General features: G+C 43.8%; 1 protein-coding gene across 1 annotated transcript in view; it reads left to right on the top strand.

Moving 5' to 3' along the window:
- The window catches only part of diaph3 (diaphanous related formin 3), a 711,417-nt gene that overhangs the window by 284,874 nt on the left and 401,543 nt on the right, over positions 1-25,000 (top strand). Inside the window, exons 14-16 of the mRNA XM_090206735.1 lie at positions 929-1,047; positions 1,165-1,229; positions 3,393-3,497. Coding sequence (XP_090062861.1) covers positions 929-1,047; positions 1,165-1,229; positions 3,393-3,497 — 289 coding nt within the window. The remainder of the gene's footprint in view (positions 1-928; positions 1,048-1,164; positions 1,230-3,392; positions 3,498-25,000) is intronic.

Below are 25,000 nucleotides of genomic sequence, written 5' to 3' on the forward strand. Positions count from 1 at the left end.
CTGTCTCTCTCTGTCTTTCTCTCTCTCTCTCTCTCTCTCTCTCTGTCTTTCTGTCTCTCTCTCTCTCTGTCTCTCTCTCTCTCATTCTCTCTCTCTTTCTCTCTTTTTTCTCTCTCTGAGTGAAGAGACTGTGAAATACACCTGTGTCCCTCCTATCCCTCCCTCTCCCCGCCTCTCTCCTGTCCCTCAGGCCGGTATCTAATCAACCTGTTAAACCCCTGCCGGCCTGACACCATCAACCCTGTGACCGAGAGCAGGAGCAGCTTCGAGTGGAGGAAGCTAACATCTTGTTCATTTACAATATCACCTGGGTACATGGAGAGAATAATTACCTGTAGACTTTAACATCTCTCAACCTCTTCTACCTCCCCTCTCTCTCCCCCTGCCCTCCTCTCTCTCTCTCCCTCTGCCCTCCTCTCTCTCTCTCTCCTCTCCCCTGCCCTCCTCTCTTCTCTCCCCCTGCCCTCCTCTCTTCTCTCCCCCTGCCCTCCTCTCCTCTCTCTCTCTCTCTCCCCCTGCCCTCCTCTCCTCTCTCTCTCTCTCTCTCTCTCCCCCTGCCCTCCTCTCTTTCTCTCTTCCCCGCCCTCCTCTCTTTCTCCCTCTTCCCCCGCCCTCCTCTCTCTCTCTCTCCCCCTGCCCTCCTCTCTCTCTCCCCCTGCCCTCCTCTCTCTCCCCCTGCCCTCCTCTCTCTCTCTCTCCCCCTGCCCTCCTCTCTCTCTCTCTCCCCCTGCCCTCCTCTCCTCTCTCTCTCCCTGCCCTCCTCTCCTCTCTCTCTCCCTGCCCTCCTCTCTCTCTCTCTCTCTCTCTATCCCTTCCATCCTCTCCCCCCCCCCGCCCTCCTCTCCTCTCGCTCCCCCTGCTCTCTCTCTCCCACTTCCTCTCCTCTCTCTCTCCCCACCCTCCTCTCCCTCTCCTCTCCTCCTCTCAGGCCCCAGTATTTTAAGATCATAGAGGAGTGTTTATCTCAGATCGTTCTCCATCGCAGTGGGACCGACCCAGACTTCAGCTACCGAAAACGCCTTGACGTGGACTTCAGTGTCCTCCTGGGCAAGTATACACACACACACACCACACACCACACACTCACCACTGTAGGAACTACAATACATACATCTGTGTGTCCTTCGGTCTCCCTGACTGTGTGTGTGTGTGTTTGTGTTTCAGACGTGTGTGTGGACAAGGCTCAGGTAGAAGAGTGTGAGCTGAGAGCTGCTGACTTGGCTCTGAAGGTAACAAACACACACTGAACCGTTAGTTCCCACCTCCATCAGGGTCAAAGTTCATGTTGCTGAGAGAGGATTCTAGATGCACATGAACACACACTGAACCGTTAGTTCCCATCTCCACCCACACGTTGTTTAAAGGTCCCCACCTTTAAATGTCATTACAGAGTATATCATCTAACCTTCCCCTGACTAGGAGCAGATCACTAGAAATCACTAACACAGTCGCTGGTAATTAACACAATTCACAGATTAACACCCACCCCCCTACCCCACTGCATTGATTTCCTCCATAGTAGAGGGTCAAAGGTCATGTTGCTGAGAGAGGATTCTAGATGCACACACACACACACACACTATATCTGTCCCAGCATTGGGCCAGTAACTGGGCTGTAACCCTGTGTCCCAGCATTGGGCCAGTAACTGGGCTATATAACCCTGTGTCCCAGCATTGGGCCAGTAACTGGGCTGTAACCCTGTGTCCCAGCATTGGGCCAGTAACTGGGCCATCCATCCATCCCTCCCTCCATGAACAAGCATTTTACTGTTACACAGAAACCAAACCGGCGTGCGCCATCGTGCGTCATCGTGCGCCATCGTGCGCCATCGTGCGCCATCGTGTATACATGTATTTTGTCCCCTTACACCAAACGTGATCACGACATGCAGGTTAAAATATCATAACAAACTGTAAAACCAATTATATTCATTTGGGGACAGGTCGAAAATAATTTAACATTTATGGCAATCTAGCGAGTTAGCTTGCTAGCTAATTTGTCCTATTTAGCTAGTTAGCTTGCTGTTGCGAGCTAATTTGTCCTGGGATAGAAACATTGAGTTTGTTGTTTTACCTGAAATGCACAAGGTCCTCTACTCCACATAAACCAGTCGACCGAATCGTTTTTCCTTCCAGGTCTTTTCTTCTCTTGACTTTATGTTGCGATTAGCAACTTTCATAAATGAGGTGCGTTACCGCCACCGACCTCGTTCGTCTTTCATTCTCCCACGCCGGTTTAACCAATGAGGAAATGGGAGAGGCGGGACTTGCAGCGTGATCTGCGTCACAAATAGAACTGACTTCTATTTTAGCCCTTGGCAACGCAGACGCTCGTTGACGCGCGGCTGCAATAATTGAATGATATAGATTTCTAAATTTATTTTGCAGCGCTCTTCGCACGCGACGCGGGTTGGCGTGGTCAGCCTGGTCAGTCTACACCTGTTGTATGAAGAGCTTGTGACAAATGTGATGTGACTGGAGTATTGAGGAGAGTCTAGTCTGGTCTGATTTAATGAACCTCTGTCTGAACAGCAGGGGATACAGACTGCCTGGTGGGAGTGTGATCCGTGGGTGTGTGTGCGTGTGTGTGTGTGTGTGAGGTGCAACACATCAAAACAACAGAAATAGGTAGAGAGACCGGGTGAACTCAAGTCATTCCTTGCGTCCCTTTTCCTTGCCTCCTAAACATATACATTGGGAAGCGAGGAGAACATTCAACGACTTAAAGAACAGCTAGAACAGTTCAACTAAACACACCGTCTTTTCCCTTACGAAGGGACTGAGTTTTGTGTGCTTTGACTCTCTCTCCCCCTCTCTGTCTCCCACTTCTCCATCACTCTCTCTCTCTTTCCCTCCCAATCGCTCTGTCCCCTACTTCTCCTTCGATCTCTCTCTCTCTCTCTCTCTCTCTCTCTCTCTGTCTCTCTCTCTCTGTCTCTCTCTCTCTGTCTCTCTCTCTCTGTCTCTCTCTCTCTGTCTCTCTCTCTCTGTCTGTCTCTCTCTCTCTCTCTCTCTCTGTCTCTCTCTCTCTCCCTCTGTCTCCCTCTGTCTCTCTCTCTCTCCCTCTGTCTCTCTGTCTCTCTCTCTCTCTCTCTCTGTCTCTCTCTCTCTCCCTCCTCTCTCTCTCTCTTTCTCTCCTCTCTCTCTTTCTCTCCTATCTCTATATATGTTTGTCTCTGTCTCTCTCTCTCTCTCTCTCTCTCTCTCTCTCTCTCTCTGTCTCTCTCTCTCTCTCTCTGTCTCTCTCTTTCTGTCTCTCTCTCTCTCTCTCTCTCTCTCTCTGTCTCTCTCTCTCGCTCTGTCTCTCTCTGTCTCTCTCTCTCTCTCTCTCTGTCTCTCTCTCTTTCTGTCTCTGTCTCTCTCTCTTTCTGTCTCTCTCTCTCTGTCTCCAGTTTGACGAGGAGTACTTGGGTCGACAGGAGGCTCAGGCTCAGCTGCTGAAGAGTGAAGAGAAGATCAATGAATTGCAGGCAGAGCTACTTGCCTTCAAGTCCCAGGTAACTCCACACCACACCCACAGACAGACAGACACACACCACACCCACAGACAGACAGACAGACACACACCAGGGTTTCTGTTAGGAAAATGTTGCCCCAGACATTTGAGTACCGAACCCGTATGCACTGGGGTGAGTAACCTGATTAGGGCGTCCACCCATCTCTCTCTTTCTCTCCCCCTCTCTGTCTTCCACCTCTCTCTCTCTCTTTCCCTCCCCCTTTCTCTGTCCCCTACTTCTCTTCGATCTCTTTCTCTCTCTCTCTCTGTCTTCCTCTTCTGTCTCTCCCTCTTTATCCCTCTTCACTCCCCCTTTCTCTGTCCCCTACTTCTCCTTCGATCTCTTTCTCTCTCTGTCTCTATATGTCTCTCTGTATGTCTCTCGCTCTCTCTCTCTCCCTCCTCTCTCCCTCTTCTCTCTCTCTCTCTCTCTCTCTATATATATATATATATATATGTATCTCTCTGTCTCTCTGGGTGAGTAACCTGATTAGGGCGTCCACCCATCTCTCTCTCTCTCTCTCTCTCTCTATATATATATATATATATGTCTGTCTCTGTCTCTCTGGGTGAGTAACCTGATTAGGGCGTCCACCCATCTCTCTCTCTCTCTCTCTCTCTCTCTCTCTCTCTCTATATATATATATATGTCTGTCTCTGTCTCTCTGGTGTGAGTAACCTGATTAGGGCGTCCACCCACGGTGCTCAGAATGACACAAATCACATTTAGGTTTTATGGTAGTTAAACGGCTCCTCCTTACCGAGTACCGATCCTCACTTCACAAAACTTCAGAAATAACCGTCCCACGTGAACTTTTCCTCGGTCAACAAGACTCGAGTAACGAACGGCAAAATCACTGGCCTATGTCGATCTACGATGAAAATATCCACTTGAAATTGAGAGGGAAGATCCGAAGATGCAACAGCTAGCATGGGATGCTAATATGACTAGGATTGTCATCAACTAGCACGGGATGCTAATACGACTAGGATTATCATCAACTACCATGGGATGCTAATACGACTAGGATTATCATCAACTAGCATGAGATGCTAATTTGACTAGGATTATCATCAACTAGCATGATATGCTAATTTTACTAGGATTATCATCACCTAGCATGGGATGCTAATTTGACTAGGATTATCATCAACTACCATGGGATGCTAATACGACTAGGATTGTCATCAACTAGCATGGGATGCTAATTTGACTAGGATTATCATCAACTAGCATGGGATGCTAATTTGACTAGGATTATCATCAACTACCATGGGATGCTAATATGACTAGGATTATCATCAACTAGCATGGGATGCTAATTTGACTAGGATTATCATCAACTAGCATGGGATGCTAATTTTACTAGGATTATCATCACCTAGCATGGGATGCTAATTTGGCTAGGATTATCATCAACTAGCATGGGGTGCTAATATGACTAGAAGTATCATCAACTGGCATGACATGCTAATATGAGGCTACTTGTTGCAATGTCTCTATACAATGATTGCTCCACGATATGGTGGGGTTTTGGCTATAGGCTACTGGTTACATTGTCTGGTTTGGCTATAGGCGACTTTGAAGCAAGATAAACCCATAAATCTACATGTACATACTACCTCAATCAGCCTGACCAACCGGTGTCTGTATGTAGCCTGGCTACTTTTATAGCCTCTACTGTATATAGCCTCTCTACTGTATATAGCCTCTCTACTGTATATAGCCTCTCTACTGTATATAGCCCCTCTACTGTATATAGCCTCACTACTGTATATAGCCTCTCTACTGTATATAGCCTCTCTACTGTATATAGCCTCTCTAATGTATATAGCCTCTCTACTGTATATAGCCTCTCTACTGTATATAGCCTCTCTACTGTATATAGCCCCTCTACTGTATATAGCCTCTCTACTGTATATAGCCTCTCTACTGTATATAGCCTCTCTACTGTATATAGCCTCTCTACTGTATATAGCCTCTCTACTGTATATAGCCTCTCTACTGTATATAGCCTCTCTACTGTATATAGCCCCTCTACTGTATATAGCCTCACTACTGTATATAGCCTCTCTACTGTATATAGCCTCTCTAATGTATATAGCCTCTCTACTGTATATAGCCTCTCTACTGTATATAGCCTCTCTACTGTATATAGCCCCTCTACTGTATATAGCCTCACTACTGTATATAGCCCCTCTACTGTATATAGCCTCTCTACTGTATATAGCCTCTCTACTGTATATAGCCTCTCTACTGTATATAGCCCCTCTACTGTATATAGCCTCACTACTGTATATAGCATCTCTACTGTATATAGCCTCACTACTGTATATAGCATCTCTACTGTATATAGCCTCTCTACTGTATATAGCCCCTCTACTGTATATAGCCTCACTACTGTATATAGCATCTCTACTGTATATAGCCTCACTACTGTATATAGCATCTCTACTGTATATAGCATCTCTACTGTATATAGCATCTCTACTGTATATAGCCTCTCTACTGTATATAGCCCCTCTACTGTATATAGCCTCTCTAATGTATATAGCCCCTCTACTGTATATAGCCTCTCTAATGTATATAGCCTCCCTACTGTATATAGCCTCCCTACTGTATATAGCCTCTCTACTGTATATAGCCCCTCTACTGTATATAGCCACTCTACTGTATATAGCCTCTCTACTGTATATAGCCTCCCTACTGTATATAGCCACTCTACTGTATATAGCCTCTCTACTGTATATAGCCTCCCTACTGTATATAGCCTCTCTAATGTATATAGCCTCCCTACTGTATATAGCCTCCCTACTGTATATAGCCTCTCTACTGTATATAGCCTCTCTACTGTATATAGCCTCTCTACTGTATATAGCCTCTCTAATGTATATAGCCTCCCTACTGTATATAGCCTCCCTACTGTATATAGCCTCTCTACTGTATATAGCCCCTCTACTGTATATAGCCACTCTACTGTATATAGCCTCTCTACTGTATATAGCCTCCCTACTGTATATAGCCTCTCTAATGTATATAGCCTCCCTACTGTATATAGCCTCCCTACTGTATATAGCCTCTCTACTGTATATAGCCTCTCTACTGTATATAGCCTCTCTACTGTATATAGCCTCTCTACTGTATATAGCCTCTCTACTGTATATAGCCTCTCTACTGTATATAGCCTCTCTACTGTATATAGCCTCTCTACTGTATATAGCATCTCTACTGTATATAGCCCCTCTACTGTATATAGCCCCTCTACTGTATATAGCATCTCTACTGTATATAGCCCCTCTACTGTATATAGCCCCTCTACTGTATATAGCCCCTCTACTGTATATAGCCCCTCTACTGTATGTAGCATCTCTACTGTATATAGCCTCTCTACTGTATATAGCCTCTCTACTGTATGTAGCATCTCTACTGTATATAACCCCTCTACTGTATATAGCCTCTCTACTGTATATAGCCTCTCTACTGTATGTAGCATCTCTACTGTATATAGCCCCTCTACTGTATATAGCCTCTCTACTGTATATAGCCTCTCTACTGTATATAGCCTCTCTACTGTATATAGCCCCTCTACTGTATATAGCCTCTCTACTGTATATAGCCCCTCTACTGTATATAGCCCCTCTACTGTATGTAGCCTCTCTACTGTATATAGCCTGGCTACTGTATATAGCCTCTCTACTGTATATAGCCTCTCTACTGTATATAGCCTCTCTACTGTATATAGCCCCTCTACTGTATATAGCCCCTCTACTGTATGTAGCCTCTCTACTGTATATAGCCACTCTACTGTATATAGCCTCTCTACTGTATATAGCCTCTCTACTGTATATAGCCTCTCTACTGTATGTAGCATCTCTACTGTATATAGCCCCTCTACTGTATAGAGCCTCTCTACTGTATAGAGCCTCTACTGTATATAGCCTCTCTACTGTATATAGCCTGTCTTTCTACTGTTGTTTTATGTGAGGTCTACTACACCTGTTGTATTCAGCATTTCACTGTAAGGTCTACTACACCTGTTGTATTCAGCATTTCACTGTAAGGTATACTACACCTGTTGTATTCAGCATTTCACTGTGAGGTCTACTACACCTGTTGTATTCAGCATTTCACTGTAAGGTCTACTACACCTGTTGTATTCAGCATTTCACTGTAAGGTCTACTACACCTGTTGTATTCAGCATTTAACTGTGAGGTCTACTACACCTGTTGTATTCAGCATTTCACTGTAAGGTCTACTACACCTGTTGTATTCAGCATTTCACTGTAAGGTCTACTACACCTGTTGTATTCAGCACTTCACTGTAAGGTCTACTACACCTGTTGTATTCAGCATTTCACTGTAAGGTCTACTACACCTGTTGTATTCAGCATTTCACTGTGAGGTCTACTACACCTGTTGTATTCAGCATTTCACTGTAAGGTCTACTACACCTGTTGTATTCAGCATTTCACTGTAAGGTCTACTACACCTGTTGTATTCAGCATTTCACTGTAAGGTCTACTACACCTGTTGTATTCAGCATTTCACTGTAAGGTCTACTACACCTGTTGTATTCAGCGCACGTGACAAATAAACTTTGATTTGATTTGCGTGCCTCATTTGAAGTAAAACGTCCAGCTGTCGAATCATCAAGTGGTGCGTGACGTTCTGAATCCTGCCGCTGATTATAGCTTATAGTCTTCAATTACCAGTTGGGTAATCCTGCCGCTGATTATAGTCTTCAATTACCAGTTGGGTAATCCTGCCGCTGATTATAGTCTTCAATTACCAGTTGGGTAATCCTACCGCTGATTATAGTTTATAGTCTTCAATTACCAGTTGGGTAATCCTACCGCTGATTATAGTTTATAGTCTTCAATTACCAGTTGGGTAATCCTACCGCTGATTATAGTTCATGGTCTTTAATTACCAGTTGGGTAATCCTACCGCTGATTATAGTCTTCAATTACCAGTTGGGTAATCCTGCCGCTGATTATAGTCTTCAATTACCAGTTGGGTAATCCTGCCGCTGATTATAGTCTTCAATTACCAGTTGGGTAATCCTGCCGCTGATTATAGTCTTCAATTACCAGTTGGGTAATCCTGCCGCTGATTATGGTCTTTAATTACCAGTTGGGTAATCCTACCGCTGATTATAGTCTTCAATTACCAGTTGGGTAATCCTGCCGCTGATTATAGTCTTCAATTACCAGTTGGGTAATCCTGCCGCTGATTATAGTCTTCAATTACCAGTTGGGTAATCCTACTGCTGATTATAGTTTATAGTCTTCAATTACCAGTTGGGTAATCCTACTGCTGATTATAGTTCATGGTCTTCAATTACCAGTTGGGTAATCCTACTGCTGATTATAGTTTATAGTCTTCAATTACCAGTTGGGTAATCCTACCGCTGATTATAGTTTATAGTCTTCAATTACCAGTTGGGTAATCCTACCGCTGATTATAGTTCATGGTCTTCAATTACCAGTTGGGTAATCCTACCGCTGATTATAGTTTATAGTCTTCAATTACCAGTTGGGTAATCCTACCGCTGATTATAGTTCATGGTCTTCAATTACCAGTTGGGTAATCCTACCACTGATTATAGTCTTCAATTACCAGTTGGGTAATCCTGCCGCTGATTATAGTCTTCAATTACCAGTTGGGTAATCCTGCCGCTGATTATAGTCTTCAATTACCAGTTGGGTAATCCTACTGCTGATTATAGTTTATAGTCTTCAATTACCAGTTGGGTAATCCTACTGCTGATTATAGTTCATGGTCTTCAATTACCAGTTGGGTAATCCTACCGCTGATTATAGTTTATAGTCTTCAATTACCAGTTGGGTAATCCTACCGCTGATTATAGTTTATAGTCTTTAATTACCAGTTGGGTAATCCTACCGCTGATTATAGTTTATAGTCTTTAATTACCAGTTGGGTAATCCTACCGCTGATTATAGTTTATAGTCTTCAATTACCAGTTGGGTAATCCTACCGCTGATTATAGTTCATGGTCTTCAATTACCAGTTGGGTAATCCTACCGCTGATTATAGTTTATAGTCTTTAATTACCAGTTGGGTAATCCTACTGCTGATTATAGTTTATAGTCTTCAATTACCAGTTGGGTAATCCTACCGCTGATTATAGTTCATGGTCTTCAATTACCAGTTGGGTAATCCTACCGCTGATTATAGTTTATAGTCTTCAATTACCAGTTGGGTAATCCTACCGCTGATTATAGTTTATAGTCTTCAATTACCAGTTGGGTAATCCTACCGCTGATTATAGTTCATGGTCTTCAATTACCAGTTGGGTAATCCTACCGCTGATTATAGTCTTCAATTACCAGTTGGGTAATCCTACCGCTGATTATAGTTTATAGTCTTTAATTACCAGTTGGGTAATCCTACCGCTGATTATAGTTTATAGTCTTCAATTACCAGTTGGGTAATCCTACCGCTGATTATAGTTCATGGTCTTCAATTACCAGTTGGGTAATCCTACCGCTGATTATAGTCTTCAATTACCAGTTGGGTAATCCTGCCGCTGATTATAGTCTTCAATTACCAGTTGGGTAATCCTACCGCTGATTATAGTTCATGGTCTTCAATTACCAGTTGGGTAATCCTACCGCTGATTATAGCTTATAGTCTTTAATTACCAGTTGGGTAATCCTACCGCTGATTATAGTTTATAGTCTTTAATTACCAGTTGGGTAATCCTACCGCTGATTATAGTTTATAGTCTTCAATTACCAGTTGGGTAATCCTACCGCTGATTATAGCTTATAGTCTTCAATTACCAGTTGGGTAATCCTACCGCTGATTATAGTTTATAGTCTTTAATTACCAGTTGGGTAATCCTACCGCTGATTATAGTTTATAGTCTTTAATTACCAGTTGGGTAATCCTACCGCTGATTATAGCTTATAGTCTTCAATTACCAGTTGGGTAATCCTACCGCTGATTATAGCTTATAGTCTTCAATTACCAGTTGGGTAATCCTACCGCTGATTATAGCTTATAGTCTTCAATTACCAGTTGGGTAATCCTACCGCTGATTATAGTTTATAGTCTTCAATTACCAGTTGGGTAATCCTACTGATTATGGTCTTCAATTACCAGTTGGGTAATCCTACCGCTGATTATGGTCTTTAATTACCAGTTGGGTAATCCTACCGCTGATTATAGTTTATAGTCTTCAATTACCAGTTGGGTAATCCTACTGATTATGGTCTTCAATTACCAGTTGGGTAATCCTACCGCTGATTATAGTTCATGGTCTTCAATTACCAGTTGGGTAATCCTACCGCTGATTATAGTTCATGGTCTTCAATTACCAGTTGGGTAATCCTACCGCTGATTATAGTTCATGGTCTTCAATTACCAGTTGGGTAATCCTACCGCTGATTATAGTTCATGGTCTTCAATTACCAGTTGGGTAATCCTACCGCTGATTATAGTTCATGGTCTTCAATTACCAGTTGGGTAATCCTACCGCTGATTATAGTTCATGGTCTTCAATTACCAGTTGGGTAATCCTACCGCTGATTATAGTTCATGGTCTTCAATTACCAGTTGGGTAATCCTACCACTGATTATAGTTCATAGACTTCAATTACCAGTTGGGTAATCCTACCGCTGATTATAGTTCATGGTCTTCAATTACCAGTTGGGTAATCCTACCGCTGATTATAGTTTATAGTCTTCAATTACCAGTTGGGTAATCCTACCGCTGATTATAGCTTATAGTCTTCAATTACCAGTTGGGTAATCCTACCGCTGATTATAGTTTATAGTCTTCAATTACCAGTTGGGTAATCCTACCGCTGATTATAGCTTATAGTCTTCAATTACCAGTTGGGTAATCCTACCGCTGATTATAGCTTATAGTCTTCAATTACCAGTTGGGTAATCCTACCGCTGATTATAGTTTATAGTCTTCAATTACCAGTTGGGTAATCCTACTGATTATGGTCTTCAATTACCAGTTGGGTAATCCTACCGCTGATTATGGTCTTTAATTACCAGTTGGGTAATCCTACCGCTGATTATAGTTTATAGTCTTCAATTACCAGTTGGGTAATCCTACTGATTATGGTCTTCAATTACCAGTTGGGTAATCCTACCGCTGATTATGGTCTTCAATTACCAGTTGGGTAATCCTACCACTGATTATGGTCTTCAATTACCAGTTGGGTAATCCTACCGCTGATTATGGTCTTCAATTACCAGTTGGGTAATCCTACCGCTGATTATGGTCTTCAATTACCAGTTGGGTAATCCTACTGATTATGGTCTTCAATTACCAGTTGGGTAATCCTACCGCTGATTATGGTCTTCAATTACCAGTTGGGTAATCCTGCCGCTGATTATGGTCTTCAATTACCAGTTGGGTAATCCTACCGCTGATTATGGTCTTCAATTACCAGTTGGGTAATCCTACTGATTATGGTCTTCAATTACCAGTTGGGTAATCCTGCTGATTATGGTCTTCAATTACCAGTTGGGTAATCCTACTGATTATGGTCTTCAATTACCAGTTGGGTAATCCTACTGATTATGGTCTTCAATTACCAGTTGGGTAATCCTACTGATTATGGTCTTCAATTACCAGTTGGGTAATCCTACCGCTGATTATGGTCTTCAATTACCAGTTGGGTAATCCTACCGCTGATTATGGTCTTCAATTACCAGTTGGGTAATCCTACTGATTATGGTCTTCAATTACCAGTTGGGTAATCCTACCGCTGATTATGGTCTTCAATTACCAGTTGGGTAATCCTACTGATTATGGTCTTCAATTACCAGTTGGGTAATCCTACCGCTGATTATGGTCTTCAATTACCAGTTGGGTAATCCTACTGATTATGGTCTTCAATTACCAGTTGGGTAATCCTACTGATTATGGTCTTCAATTACCAGTTGGGTAATCCTACCGCTGATTATGGTCTTCAATTACCAGTTGGGTAATCCTACCGCTGATTATGGTCTTCAATTACCAGTTGGGTAATCCTACCGCTGATTATAGTCTTCAATTACCAGTTGGGTAATCCTACTGATTATGGTCTTCAATTACCAGTTGGGTAATCCTACCGCTGATTATGGTCTTCAATTACCAGTTGGGTAATCCTACTGATTATGGTCTTCAATTACCAGTTGGGTAATCCTACCCGCTGATTATGGTCTTCAATTACCAGTTGGGTAATCCTACCGCTGATTATGGTCTTCAATTACCAGTTGGGTAATCCTACTGATTATGGTCTTCAATTACCAGTTGGGTAATCCTACTGATTATGGTCTTCAATTACCAGTTGGGTAATCCTGCTGATTATGGTCTTCAATTACCAGTTGGGTAATCCTACCGCTGATTACGGTCTTCAATTACCAGTTGGGTAATCCTACTGATTATGGTCTTCAATTACCAGTTGGGTAATCCTACTGATTATGGTCTTCAATTACCAGTTGGGTAATCCTACCGCTGATTATGGTCTTCAATTACCAGTTGGGTAATCCTACTGATTATGGTCTTCAATTACCAGTTGGGTAATCCTACTGATTATGGTCTTCAATTACCAGTTGGGTAATCCTACTTCTGATTATGGTCTTTAATTACCAGTTGGGTAATCCTACTGATTATGGTCTTCAATTACCAGTTGGGTAATCCTACCGCTGATTATGGTCTTCAATTACCAGTTGGGTAATCCTACTGATTATGGTCTTCAATTACCAGTTGGGTAATCCTACCGCTGATTATGGTCTTCAATTACCAGTTGGGTAATCCTACTGATTATGGTCTTCAATTACCAGTTGGGTAATCCTACTGATTATGGTCTTCAATTACCAGTTGGGGAATCCTACCGCTGATTATGGTCTTCAATTACCAGTTGGGTAATCCTACTGATTATGGTCTTCAATTACCAGTTGGGTAATCCTACCGCTGATTATGGTCTTCAATTACCAGTTGGGTAATCCTACTGATTATGGTCTTCAATTACCAGTTGGGTAATCCTACTGATTATGGTCTTCAATTACCAGTTGGGTAATCCTACTGATTATGGTCTTCAATTACCAGTTGGGTAATCCTGCTGATTATGGTCTTCAATTACCAGTTGGGTAATCCTACTGATTATGGTCTTCAATTACCAGTTGGGTAATCCTACCGCTGATTATGGTCTTCAATTACCAGTTGGGTAATCCTACTGATTATGGTCTTCAATTACCAGTTGGGTAATCCTACTGATTATGGTCTTCAATTACCAGTTGGGTAATCCTACCGCTGATTATAGTTCATGGTCTTCAATTACCAGTTGGGTAATCCTACCACTGATTATGGTCTTCAATTACCAGTTGGGTAATCCTACCGCTGATTATGGTCTTCAATTACCAGTTGGGTAATCCTACCGCTGATTATGGTCTTCAATTACCAGTTGGGTAATCCTACTGATTATGGTCTTCAATTACCAGTTGGGTAATCCTACCGCTGATTATGGTCTTCAATTACCAGTTGGGTAATCCTACTGATTATGGTCTTCAATTACCAGTTGGGTAATCCTACCGCTGATTATGGTCTTCAATTACCAGTTGGGTAATCCTACTGATTATGGTCTTCAATTACCAGTTGGGTAATCCTACTGATTATGGTCTTCAATTACCAGTTGGGTAATCCTACTGATTATGGTCTTCAATTACCAGTTGGGTAATCCTACCGCTGATTATGGTCTTCAATTACCAGTTGGGTAATCCTACTGATTATGGTCTTCAATTACCAGTTGGGTAATCCTACTGATTATGGTCTTCAATTACCAGTTGGGTAATCCTACTGATTATGGTCTTCAATTACCAGTTGGGTAATCCTACTGATTATGGTCTTCAATTACCAGTTGGGTAATCCTACTGATTATGGTCTTCAATTACCAGTTGGGTAATCCTACCGCTGATTATGGTCTTCAATTACCAGTTGGGTAATTCAGCATTTTAATTTAGCTGTGTCCGTCAGAACAGGTCAATAGAGGAGACTGTTATGTATTCATAAAATAGTATAATCCAATAGTCATCGTGTGGTTTGATAGAAGCTGTTGTCTTTCGGCCATTTGAGGTGAGCAGTAATAGTCATCGTGTGGTTTGATAGAAGCTGTTGTCTTTCGGCCATTTGAGGTGAGCAGTAATTGTCTTAGTGTGGTTTGATAGAAGCTGTTGTCTTTCGGCCATTTGAGGTGAGCAGTAATTGTCTTAGTGTGGTTTGATAGAAGCTGTTGTCTTTCGGCCATTTGAGGTGAGCAGTAATTGTCATCGTGTGGTTTGATAAAAGCTGTTGTCTTTCGGCCATTTGAGGTGAGCAGTAATAGTCATCGTGTGGTTTGATAGAAGCTGTTGTCTTTCGGTCATTTGAGGTGAGCAGTAATTGCCACACGGCCTCGTCTGTTTTTACTTAATTTTGGTGTTTTAATCACAGATCTCTATCCTGTGAAAGGAAATTGTTCTTAAAGCAATTTATTCTGTCTGCCTCTTCTCCCTCTCTCCCTCCCTCTTCTCCTTCCTCTCTCCCTCTTCTCCCTCTCTCTTCTCCCTCTCCTCCCTCTTCTTCCTCTCTCCCTCCCTCTTCTCCTTCCTCTCTCCCTCTCCTCCTTCCTCTCCTCCTTCCTCTCCCTCCCTCTTCTCCCTCCCTCTTCTCCCTCCCTCTCTCCCTCCCTCTCTCCCTCCCTCTTCTCTTTCCTCTCTCCCTCTCTCTCTCCCTCCCTCTCCTCCTCCCTCTTCTCCTTCCTCTCTCTCTCCCTCTTCTCCTTCCTCTCTCTCTCCCTCTCTCTCCTCCTTCCTCTCTCATTCCCTCCTCTCATTCCGTCTCATTCTCTCATTCTCTTCTCTCTCCTCGTCTCCTCTCTCCTTCCCTCCTCTCTCCTTCCGTCTCATTCTGTGTGTAACAGGTTAAAGGTTGTGTTAGCTAGCTAGCGGTGGGCCCGGACACCATCCCCACAGGGCTAAACACACTATTCATGCTTTATCTTCTCCTGTAACTGTTGCCGCAGCAGATAGAAGTCGTTAGGAGGGGGGGTGTAGCTTTTATAGAGAGCAGAGAAAAGCTGTTCTTCAAAGCCTTGTTCTGTTCATACTGCCTCACAGCGTCTTGGGTTCCAAATGGACCACTATTCACTATGTAGTGGTCCTATACTGCCTCACAGCGTCTTGGGTTCCAAATGGACCACTATTCACTATGTAGTGGTGCTATACTGCCTCACAGCGCCTTGGGTTCCAAATGGACCACTATTCACTATGTAGTTGTCCTATACTGCCTCACAGCGCCTTGGGTTCCAAATGGACCACTATTCACTATGTAGTGGTGCTATACTGCCTCACAGCGCCTTGGGTTCCAAATGGACCACTATTCACTATGTAGTTGTCCTATACTGCCTCACAGCGTCTTGGGTTCCAAATGGACCACTATTCACTATGTAGTGGTGCTATACTGCCTCACAGCGCCTTGGGTTCCAAATGGACCACTATTCACTATGTAGTGGTGCTATACTGCCTCACAGCGCCTTGGGTTCCAAATGGACCACTATTCACTATGTAGTGGTGCTATACTGCCTCACAGCGCCTTGGGTTCCAAATGGACCACTATTCACTATGTAGTGGTGCTATACTGCCTCACAGCGCCTTGGGTTCCAAATGGACCACTATTCACTATGTAGTGGTGCTATGGGCCCTAGTGCATGGTATAGGGAGTATGGGGCCGTTTGGAGCACATCCAACCCTGTTGTGTGGGGTATACTGGCCTCACTTCCAGTCCTGTTGTGTGGGGTATACTGGCCTCACATCCAGCCCTGTTGTGTGGGGTAAACTGGCCTCACATTCAGCCCTGTTGTGTGGGGTATACTGGCCTCACACTGAGCTGTGTTGTGTGGGGTATACTGGCCTCACATCCAGCCCTGTTGTGTGGGGTATACTGGCCTCACATCCAGCCCTGTTGTGTGGGGTATACTGGCCTCACATCCAGTCCTGTTGTGTGGGGTATACTGGCCTCACATCCAGCCCTGTTGTGTGGGGTATACTGGCCTCACTTCCAGTCCTGTTGTGTGGGGTATACTGGCCTCACATCCAGCCCTGTTGTGTGGGGTATACTGGCCTCACATCCAGTCCTGTTGTGTGGGGTATACTGGCCTCACATCCAGCCCTGTTGTGTGGGGTATACTGGCCTCACACTGAGCTGTGTTGTGTGGGGTATACTGGCCTCTCATCCAGCCCTGTTGTGTGGGGTATACTGGCCTCACATCCAGCCCTGTTGTGTGGGGTATACTGGCCTCACATCCAGTCCTGTTGTGTGGGGTATACTGGCCTCACATCCAGCCCTGTTGTGTGGGGTATACTGGCCTCACACTGAGCTGTGTTGTGTGGGGTATACTGGCCTCACACTGAGCTGTGTTGTGTGGGGTATACTGGCCTCACACTGAGCTGTGTTGTGTGGGGTATACTGGCCTCACACTGAGCTGTGTTGTGTGGGGTATACTGGCCTCACACTGAGCTGTGTTGTGTGGGGTATACTGGCCTCACACTGAGCTGTGTTGTGTGGGGTATACTGGCCTCACATCCAGCCCTGTTGTGTGGGGTACACTGGCCTCACTTCCAGTCCTGTTGTGTGGGGTATACTGGCCTCACATCCAGCCCTGTTGTGTGGGGTATACTGGCCTCACATCCAGCCCTGTTGTGTGGGGTATACTGGCCTCACATCCAGTCCTGTTGTGTGGGGTATACTGGCCTCACATCCAGCCCTGTTGTGTGGGGTATACTGGCCTCACACTGAGCTGTGTTGTGTGGGGTATACTGGCCTCACATCCAGCCCTGTTGTGTGGGGTATACTGGCCTCACATCCAGCCCTGTTGTGTGGGGTATACTGGCCTCACATCCAGTCCTGTTGTGTGGGGTATACTGGCCTCACATCCAGCCCTGTTGTGTGGGGTATACTGGCCTCACACTGAGCTGTGTTGTGTGGGGTATACTGGCCTCACACTGAGCTGTGTTGTGTGGGGTATACTGGCCTCACACTGAGCTGTGTTGTGTGGGGTATACTGGCCTCACACTGAGCTGTGTTGTGTGGGGTATACTGGCCTCACACTGAGCTGTGTTGTGTGGGGTATACTGGCCTCACACTGAGCTGTGTTGTTTGGGGTATACTGGCCTCACACTGAGCTGTGTTGTGTGGGGTATACTGGCCTCACATCCAGCCCTGTTGTGTGGGGTATACTGGCCTCACATCCAGCCCTGTTGTGTGGGGTATACTGGCCTCACATCCAGCCCTGTTGTGTGGGGTATACTGGCCTCACTTCCAGTCCTGTTGTGTGGGGTATACTGGCCTCACATCCAGCCCTGTTGTGTGGGGTATACTGGCCTCACATCCAGCCCTGTTGTGTGGGGTATACTGGCCTCACATCCAGTCCTGTTGTGTGGGGTATACTGGCCTCACATCCAGTCCTGTTGTGTGGGGTATACTGGCCTCACACTGAGCTGTGTTGTGTGGGGTATACTGGCCTCACATCCAGCCCTGTTGTGTGGGGTATACTGGCCTCACATCCAGCCCTGTTGTGTGGGGTATACTGGCCTCACATCCAGCCCTGTTGTGTGGGGTATACTGGCCTCACATCCAGTCCTGTTGTGTGGGGTATACTGGCCTCACATCCAGTCCTGTTGTGTGGGGTATACTGGCCTCACATCCAGCCCTGTTGTGTGGGGTATACTGGCCTCACACTGAGCTGTGTTGTGTGGGGTATACTGGCCTCACACTGAGCTGTGTTGTGTGGGGTATACTGGCCTCACATCCAGCTGTGTTGTGTGGGGTATACTGGCCTCACACTGAGCTGTGTTGTGTGGGGTATACTGGCCTCACACTGAGCTGTGTTGTGTGGGGTATACTGGCCTCACATCCAGCTGTGTTGTGTTCTGGGCTCTGAGTCAACACTCTCACTGGTGTTAATGTTTTGTGATGGAGCAGGAGATAGTAGTGACAACACTGAGAATTTACCTTCCTTCTCTCTCTCTCTCTCTCTCTCTGCTTTCTCTGCTTTCTCTCCTCTCCTCTCTCTCCTCTCTCTCCTCTCATCTCTCTCCTCTCTCTCCTCTCATCTCTCTCCTCTCCTCTCTCCTCTCCTCTCTCTCCTCTCTCCTCTCCTCTCCTCTCTCTCCTCTCTCCTCTCCTCTCTCTCCTCTCCTCTCCTCTCTCTCCTCTTTCTCTCCTCCTCTCTCTCTCCTCCTCTCTCTCTCTGCTTTCTCTCTCTTTCTCTCTGCTTTCTCTCTCCTCTCTGTCTCTCTGCTCTCCCCCCGACACTCCCACACACACTTACCCGTTGTGTTCCTGTGTTGAAGTCCCCCCAGAGAGGGTTAGAGAGCAGCCCAGAGTTGACCTTAGTGTGGTTCTGCTCTTCAGTGTAAAACTGTTGTCTGGATCAATAGACCATTTGCTCTGTACCATACAATCTACACAGCTCTCTGTCCTGCTCACAGCGATTTGTACCTTTTGAAGTGAACCAACAGAGTGATGAGGTTTGATCACTAAAGATGTTTACAACTGTCAACTGTTTGGTCCTGTCATCCTGTCCTGATGGATGAGAGAGGAGACACGCGCTCACATTCTCTCTCTCACTCTCTCTCTCTCTCTCATTCTCTCACTCTCTCTCACTCTCTCTCTCTCTCATTCTCTCTCTCTCTCGCTCTCTCTCTCTTTTTCTGTCTCTCTCTCTTTCTCTCACTCTCTCATTCTATGTCTCTCTCTCTCTCTCTCTCTCTCTCTCTCATTCTCTCTCCCTCTCTCATTCTCTCTCTCTCTCTCTCTCTCTCTCTATTTTGTAATAAGCCAACAGAATAGCCTCTCCAGTCTCCACAATACAACAACGTCTCCAGGCTGATTCACCTCGTATTGTGATATCTGTCATAGATGGGCTTTGGTCTGTACACAATGTTACTGAGTCTCCTCCAGAATGTATTCACACCCCATCACTGTGTTGTGTTGCAGTCTGAATTTAAAATGGTTTAACTGTAGGCTTTACACTATACACTATACACTATACACTACACACTACACACTATACACTATACACTATACACTACACACTACACACTATACACTATACACTACACACTACACACTACACACTACACACTACACACTACACACTACACACTACACACTACACACTACACACTATACACTATACACTACACACTACACACTACACACTATACACTATACACTATACACTATACACTACACACTATACACTATACACTACACACTATACACTATACACTATACACTATACACTACACACTACACACTATACACTATACACTACACACTACACACTACACACTACACACTATACACTATACACTACACACTACACACTACACACTATACACTATACACTATACACTATACACTACACACTACACACTATACACTACACACTACACACTACACACTATACACTACACACTACACACTACACACTATACACTACACACTACGCACTACGCACTACGCACTACGCACTACGCACTACGCACTACGCACTACGCACTACGCACTACGCACTACACACTACACACTATACACTACACACTACACACTATACACTACACACTATACACTACACACTACACACTACACACTACACACTATACACTATACACTACACACTATACACTACACACTACGCACTACGCACTACGCACTACGCACTACACACTACACACTATACACTACACACTACACACTACACACTACACACTACACACTACACTATACACTATGCACTACGCACTACGCACTACGCACTACGCACTACGCACTACGCACTACGCACTACGCACTACACACTACACACTACACACTACACACTACACACTACACACTACACACTACACACTATACACTATACACTACACACTACACTATACACTATGCACTACGCACTACGCACTACGCACTACGCACTACGCACTACGCACTACGCACTACACACTACACACTACACACTACACACTACACACTACACACTACACACTACACACTACACACTATACACTATACACTACACACTACACACTACACTATGCACTATGCACTACGCACTACGCACTACGCACTACGCACTACGCACTACGCACTACGCACTACACACTACACACTACACACTACACACTACACACTACACACTACACACTACACACTACACACTACACACTACACACTACACACTACACTATGCACTACGCACTACGCACTACGCACTACGCACTACGCACTACGCACTACACACTACACACTACACACTACACACTACACACTACACACTACACACTACACACTACACACTACACACTATACACTACACACTACACACTACACACTACACTATGCACTATGCACTATGCACTATGCACTACGCACTACGCACTACGCACTACGCACTACGCACTACGCACTACACACTACACACTACACACTACACACTACACACTACACACTACACACTACACTATGCACTATGCACTATGCACTATGCACTACGCACTACGCACTACGCACTACGCACTACGCACTACGCACTACGCACTACGCACTACGCACTACACACTACACACTACACACTACACACTACACACTACACACTACACACTACACTATACACTATGCACTACGCACTACGCACTACGCACTACGCACTACGCACTACACACTACACACTACACACTACACACTACACACTACACACTACACACTACACACTACACACTACACACTACACACTACACACTACACTATACACTACACACTACACACTACACACTACACACTACACACTATACACTACACACTACACACTACACACTACACACTACACACTACACACTATACACTACACACTACACACTATACACTATACACTACACACTATACACTTTACACTATACACTACACACTATACACTATACACTACACACTATACACTACACACTATACACTTTACACTATACACTACACACTATACACTATACACTACACACTACACACTACACACTATACACTACACACTACACACTACACACTACACACTATACACTATACACTACACACTATACACTATACACTATACACTACACACTACACACTATACACTATACACTACACACTATACACTATACACTACACACTACACACTACACACTATACACTATACACTATACACTACACACAATACACTACACACTATACACTATACACTACACACTACACACTACACACTATACACTACACACTATACACTATACACTACACACTATACACTACACACTACACACTATACACTACACACTATACACTACACACTATACACTACACCCTATACACTACACACTACACACTACACACTATACACTATACACTACACACTACACACTATACACTACACACTACGCACTACGCACTACACACTACACACTACACACTACACACTACACACTACACACTACACACTACACACTACACACTATACACTACACACTACACACTACACTATACACTACACACTACACACTACACACTATACACTATACACTACACACTATACACTACACACTACACACTACACACTACACACTACACACTATACACTACACACTACACACTATACACTACACACTATACACTATACACTACACACTATACACTACACACTATACACTTTACACTATACACTACACACTATACACTATACACTACACACTACACACTATACACTATACACTACACACTATACACTACACACTACACACTATACACTATACACTACACACTATACACTATACACTATACACTACACACTACACACTATACACTATACACTACACACTATACACTATACACTACACACTACACACTACACACTATACACTATACACTATACACTACACACAATACACTACACACTATACACTATACACTACACACTACACACTACACACTATACACTACACACTATACACTATACACTACACACTATACACTACACACTACACACTATACACTATACACTATACACTACACACTATACACTACACCCTATACACTACACACTACACACTACACACTATACACTATACACTATACACTACACACTACACACTATACACTACACACTACACACTATACACTATACACTACACACTACACACTACACACTACACACTACACACTACACACTATACACTACGCACTATGCACTACGCACTACGCACTACGCACTACGCACTACGCACTACGCACTACGCACTACGCACTACGCACTACACACTACACACTACACACTACACACTACACACTACACACTACACACTACACACTATACACTACACACTACACACTACACTATACACTATGCACTACGCACTACGCACTACGCACTACGCACTACGCACTACGCACTACGCACTACGCACTACACACTACACACTACACACTACACACTACACACTACACACTATACACTATACACTATACACTACGCACTACGCACTACGCACTACGCACTACGCACTACGCACTACGCACTACGCACTACGCACTACGCACTACGCACTACGCACTACGCACTACGCACTACGCACTACGCACTACGCACTACGCACTACGCACTACACACTACACACTACACACTACACACTACACACTACACACTACACACTACACACTATACACTACACACTACACACTACACACTATACACTATACACTACACACTATACACTACACACTATACACTTTACACTATACACTACACACTATACACTATACACTACACACTACACACTACACACTATACACTACACACTATACACTACACACTACACACTATACACTATACACTACACACTATACACTATACACTATACACTACACACTACACACTATACACTATACACTACACACTATACACTATACACTACACACTACACACTACACACTATACACTATACACTATACACTACACACAATACACTACACACTATACACTATACACTACACACTACACACTACACACTATACACTACACACTATACACTATACACTACACACTATACACTACACACTACACACTATACACTATACACTATACACTACACACTATACACTACACCCTATACACTACACACTACACACTACACACTATACACTATACACTATACACTACACACTACACACTATACACTACACACTACGCACTACGCACTACACACTACACACTACACACTACACACTACACACTACACACTACACACTACACACTACACACTATACACTACACACTACACACTACACTATACACTATACACTACACACTACACACTACACACTATACACTATACACTACACACTATACACTACACACTACACACTACACACTACACACTACACACTATACACTACACACTACACACTATACACTACACACTATACACTATACACTACACACTATACACTACACACTATACACTTTACACTATACACTACACACTATACACTATACACTACACACTACACACTATACACTATACACTACACACTATACACTACACACTACACACTATACACTATACACTACACACTATACACTATACACTATACACTACACACTACACACTATACACTATACACTACACACTATACACTATACACTACACACTACACACTACACACTATACACTATACACTATACACTACACACAATACACTACACACTATACACTATACACTACACACTACACACTACACACTATACACTACACACTATACACTATACACTACACACTATACACTACACACTACACACTATACACTATACACTATACACTACACACTATACACTACACCCTATACACTACACACTACACACTACACACTATACACTATACACTATACACTACACACTACACACTATACACTACACACTACGCACTACGCACTATGCACTATACACTATACACTACACACTATACACTATACACTACACACTACACACTATGCACTACACACTATACACTACACACTACACACAATACACTACACACTATACACTATACACTACACACTACACACTACACACTATACACTACACACTACACACTATACACTATACACTACACACTACACACTATACACTACACACTACACACTACACACTACGCACTACGCACTACACACTACACACTACACACTACACACTACACACTACACACTACACACTACACACTACACACTACACACTATACACTACACACTACACACTACACTATACACTATACACTACACACTACACACTACACACTATACACTATACACTACACCCTATACACTACACACTACACACTACACACTATACACTATACACTATACACTACACACTACACACTATACACTACACACTACGCACTACGCACTATGCACTATACA

Source organism: Oncorhynchus mykiss, chromosome 18 (assembly GCF_057628025.1).
Source record: "Oncorhynchus mykiss isolate SJ-2025 chromosome 18, ASM5762802v1, whole genome shotgun sequence".
In the NCBI taxonomy this organism is placed as follows: domain Eukaryota; kingdom Metazoa; phylum Chordata; class Actinopteri; order Salmoniformes; family Salmonidae; genus Oncorhynchus; species Oncorhynchus mykiss.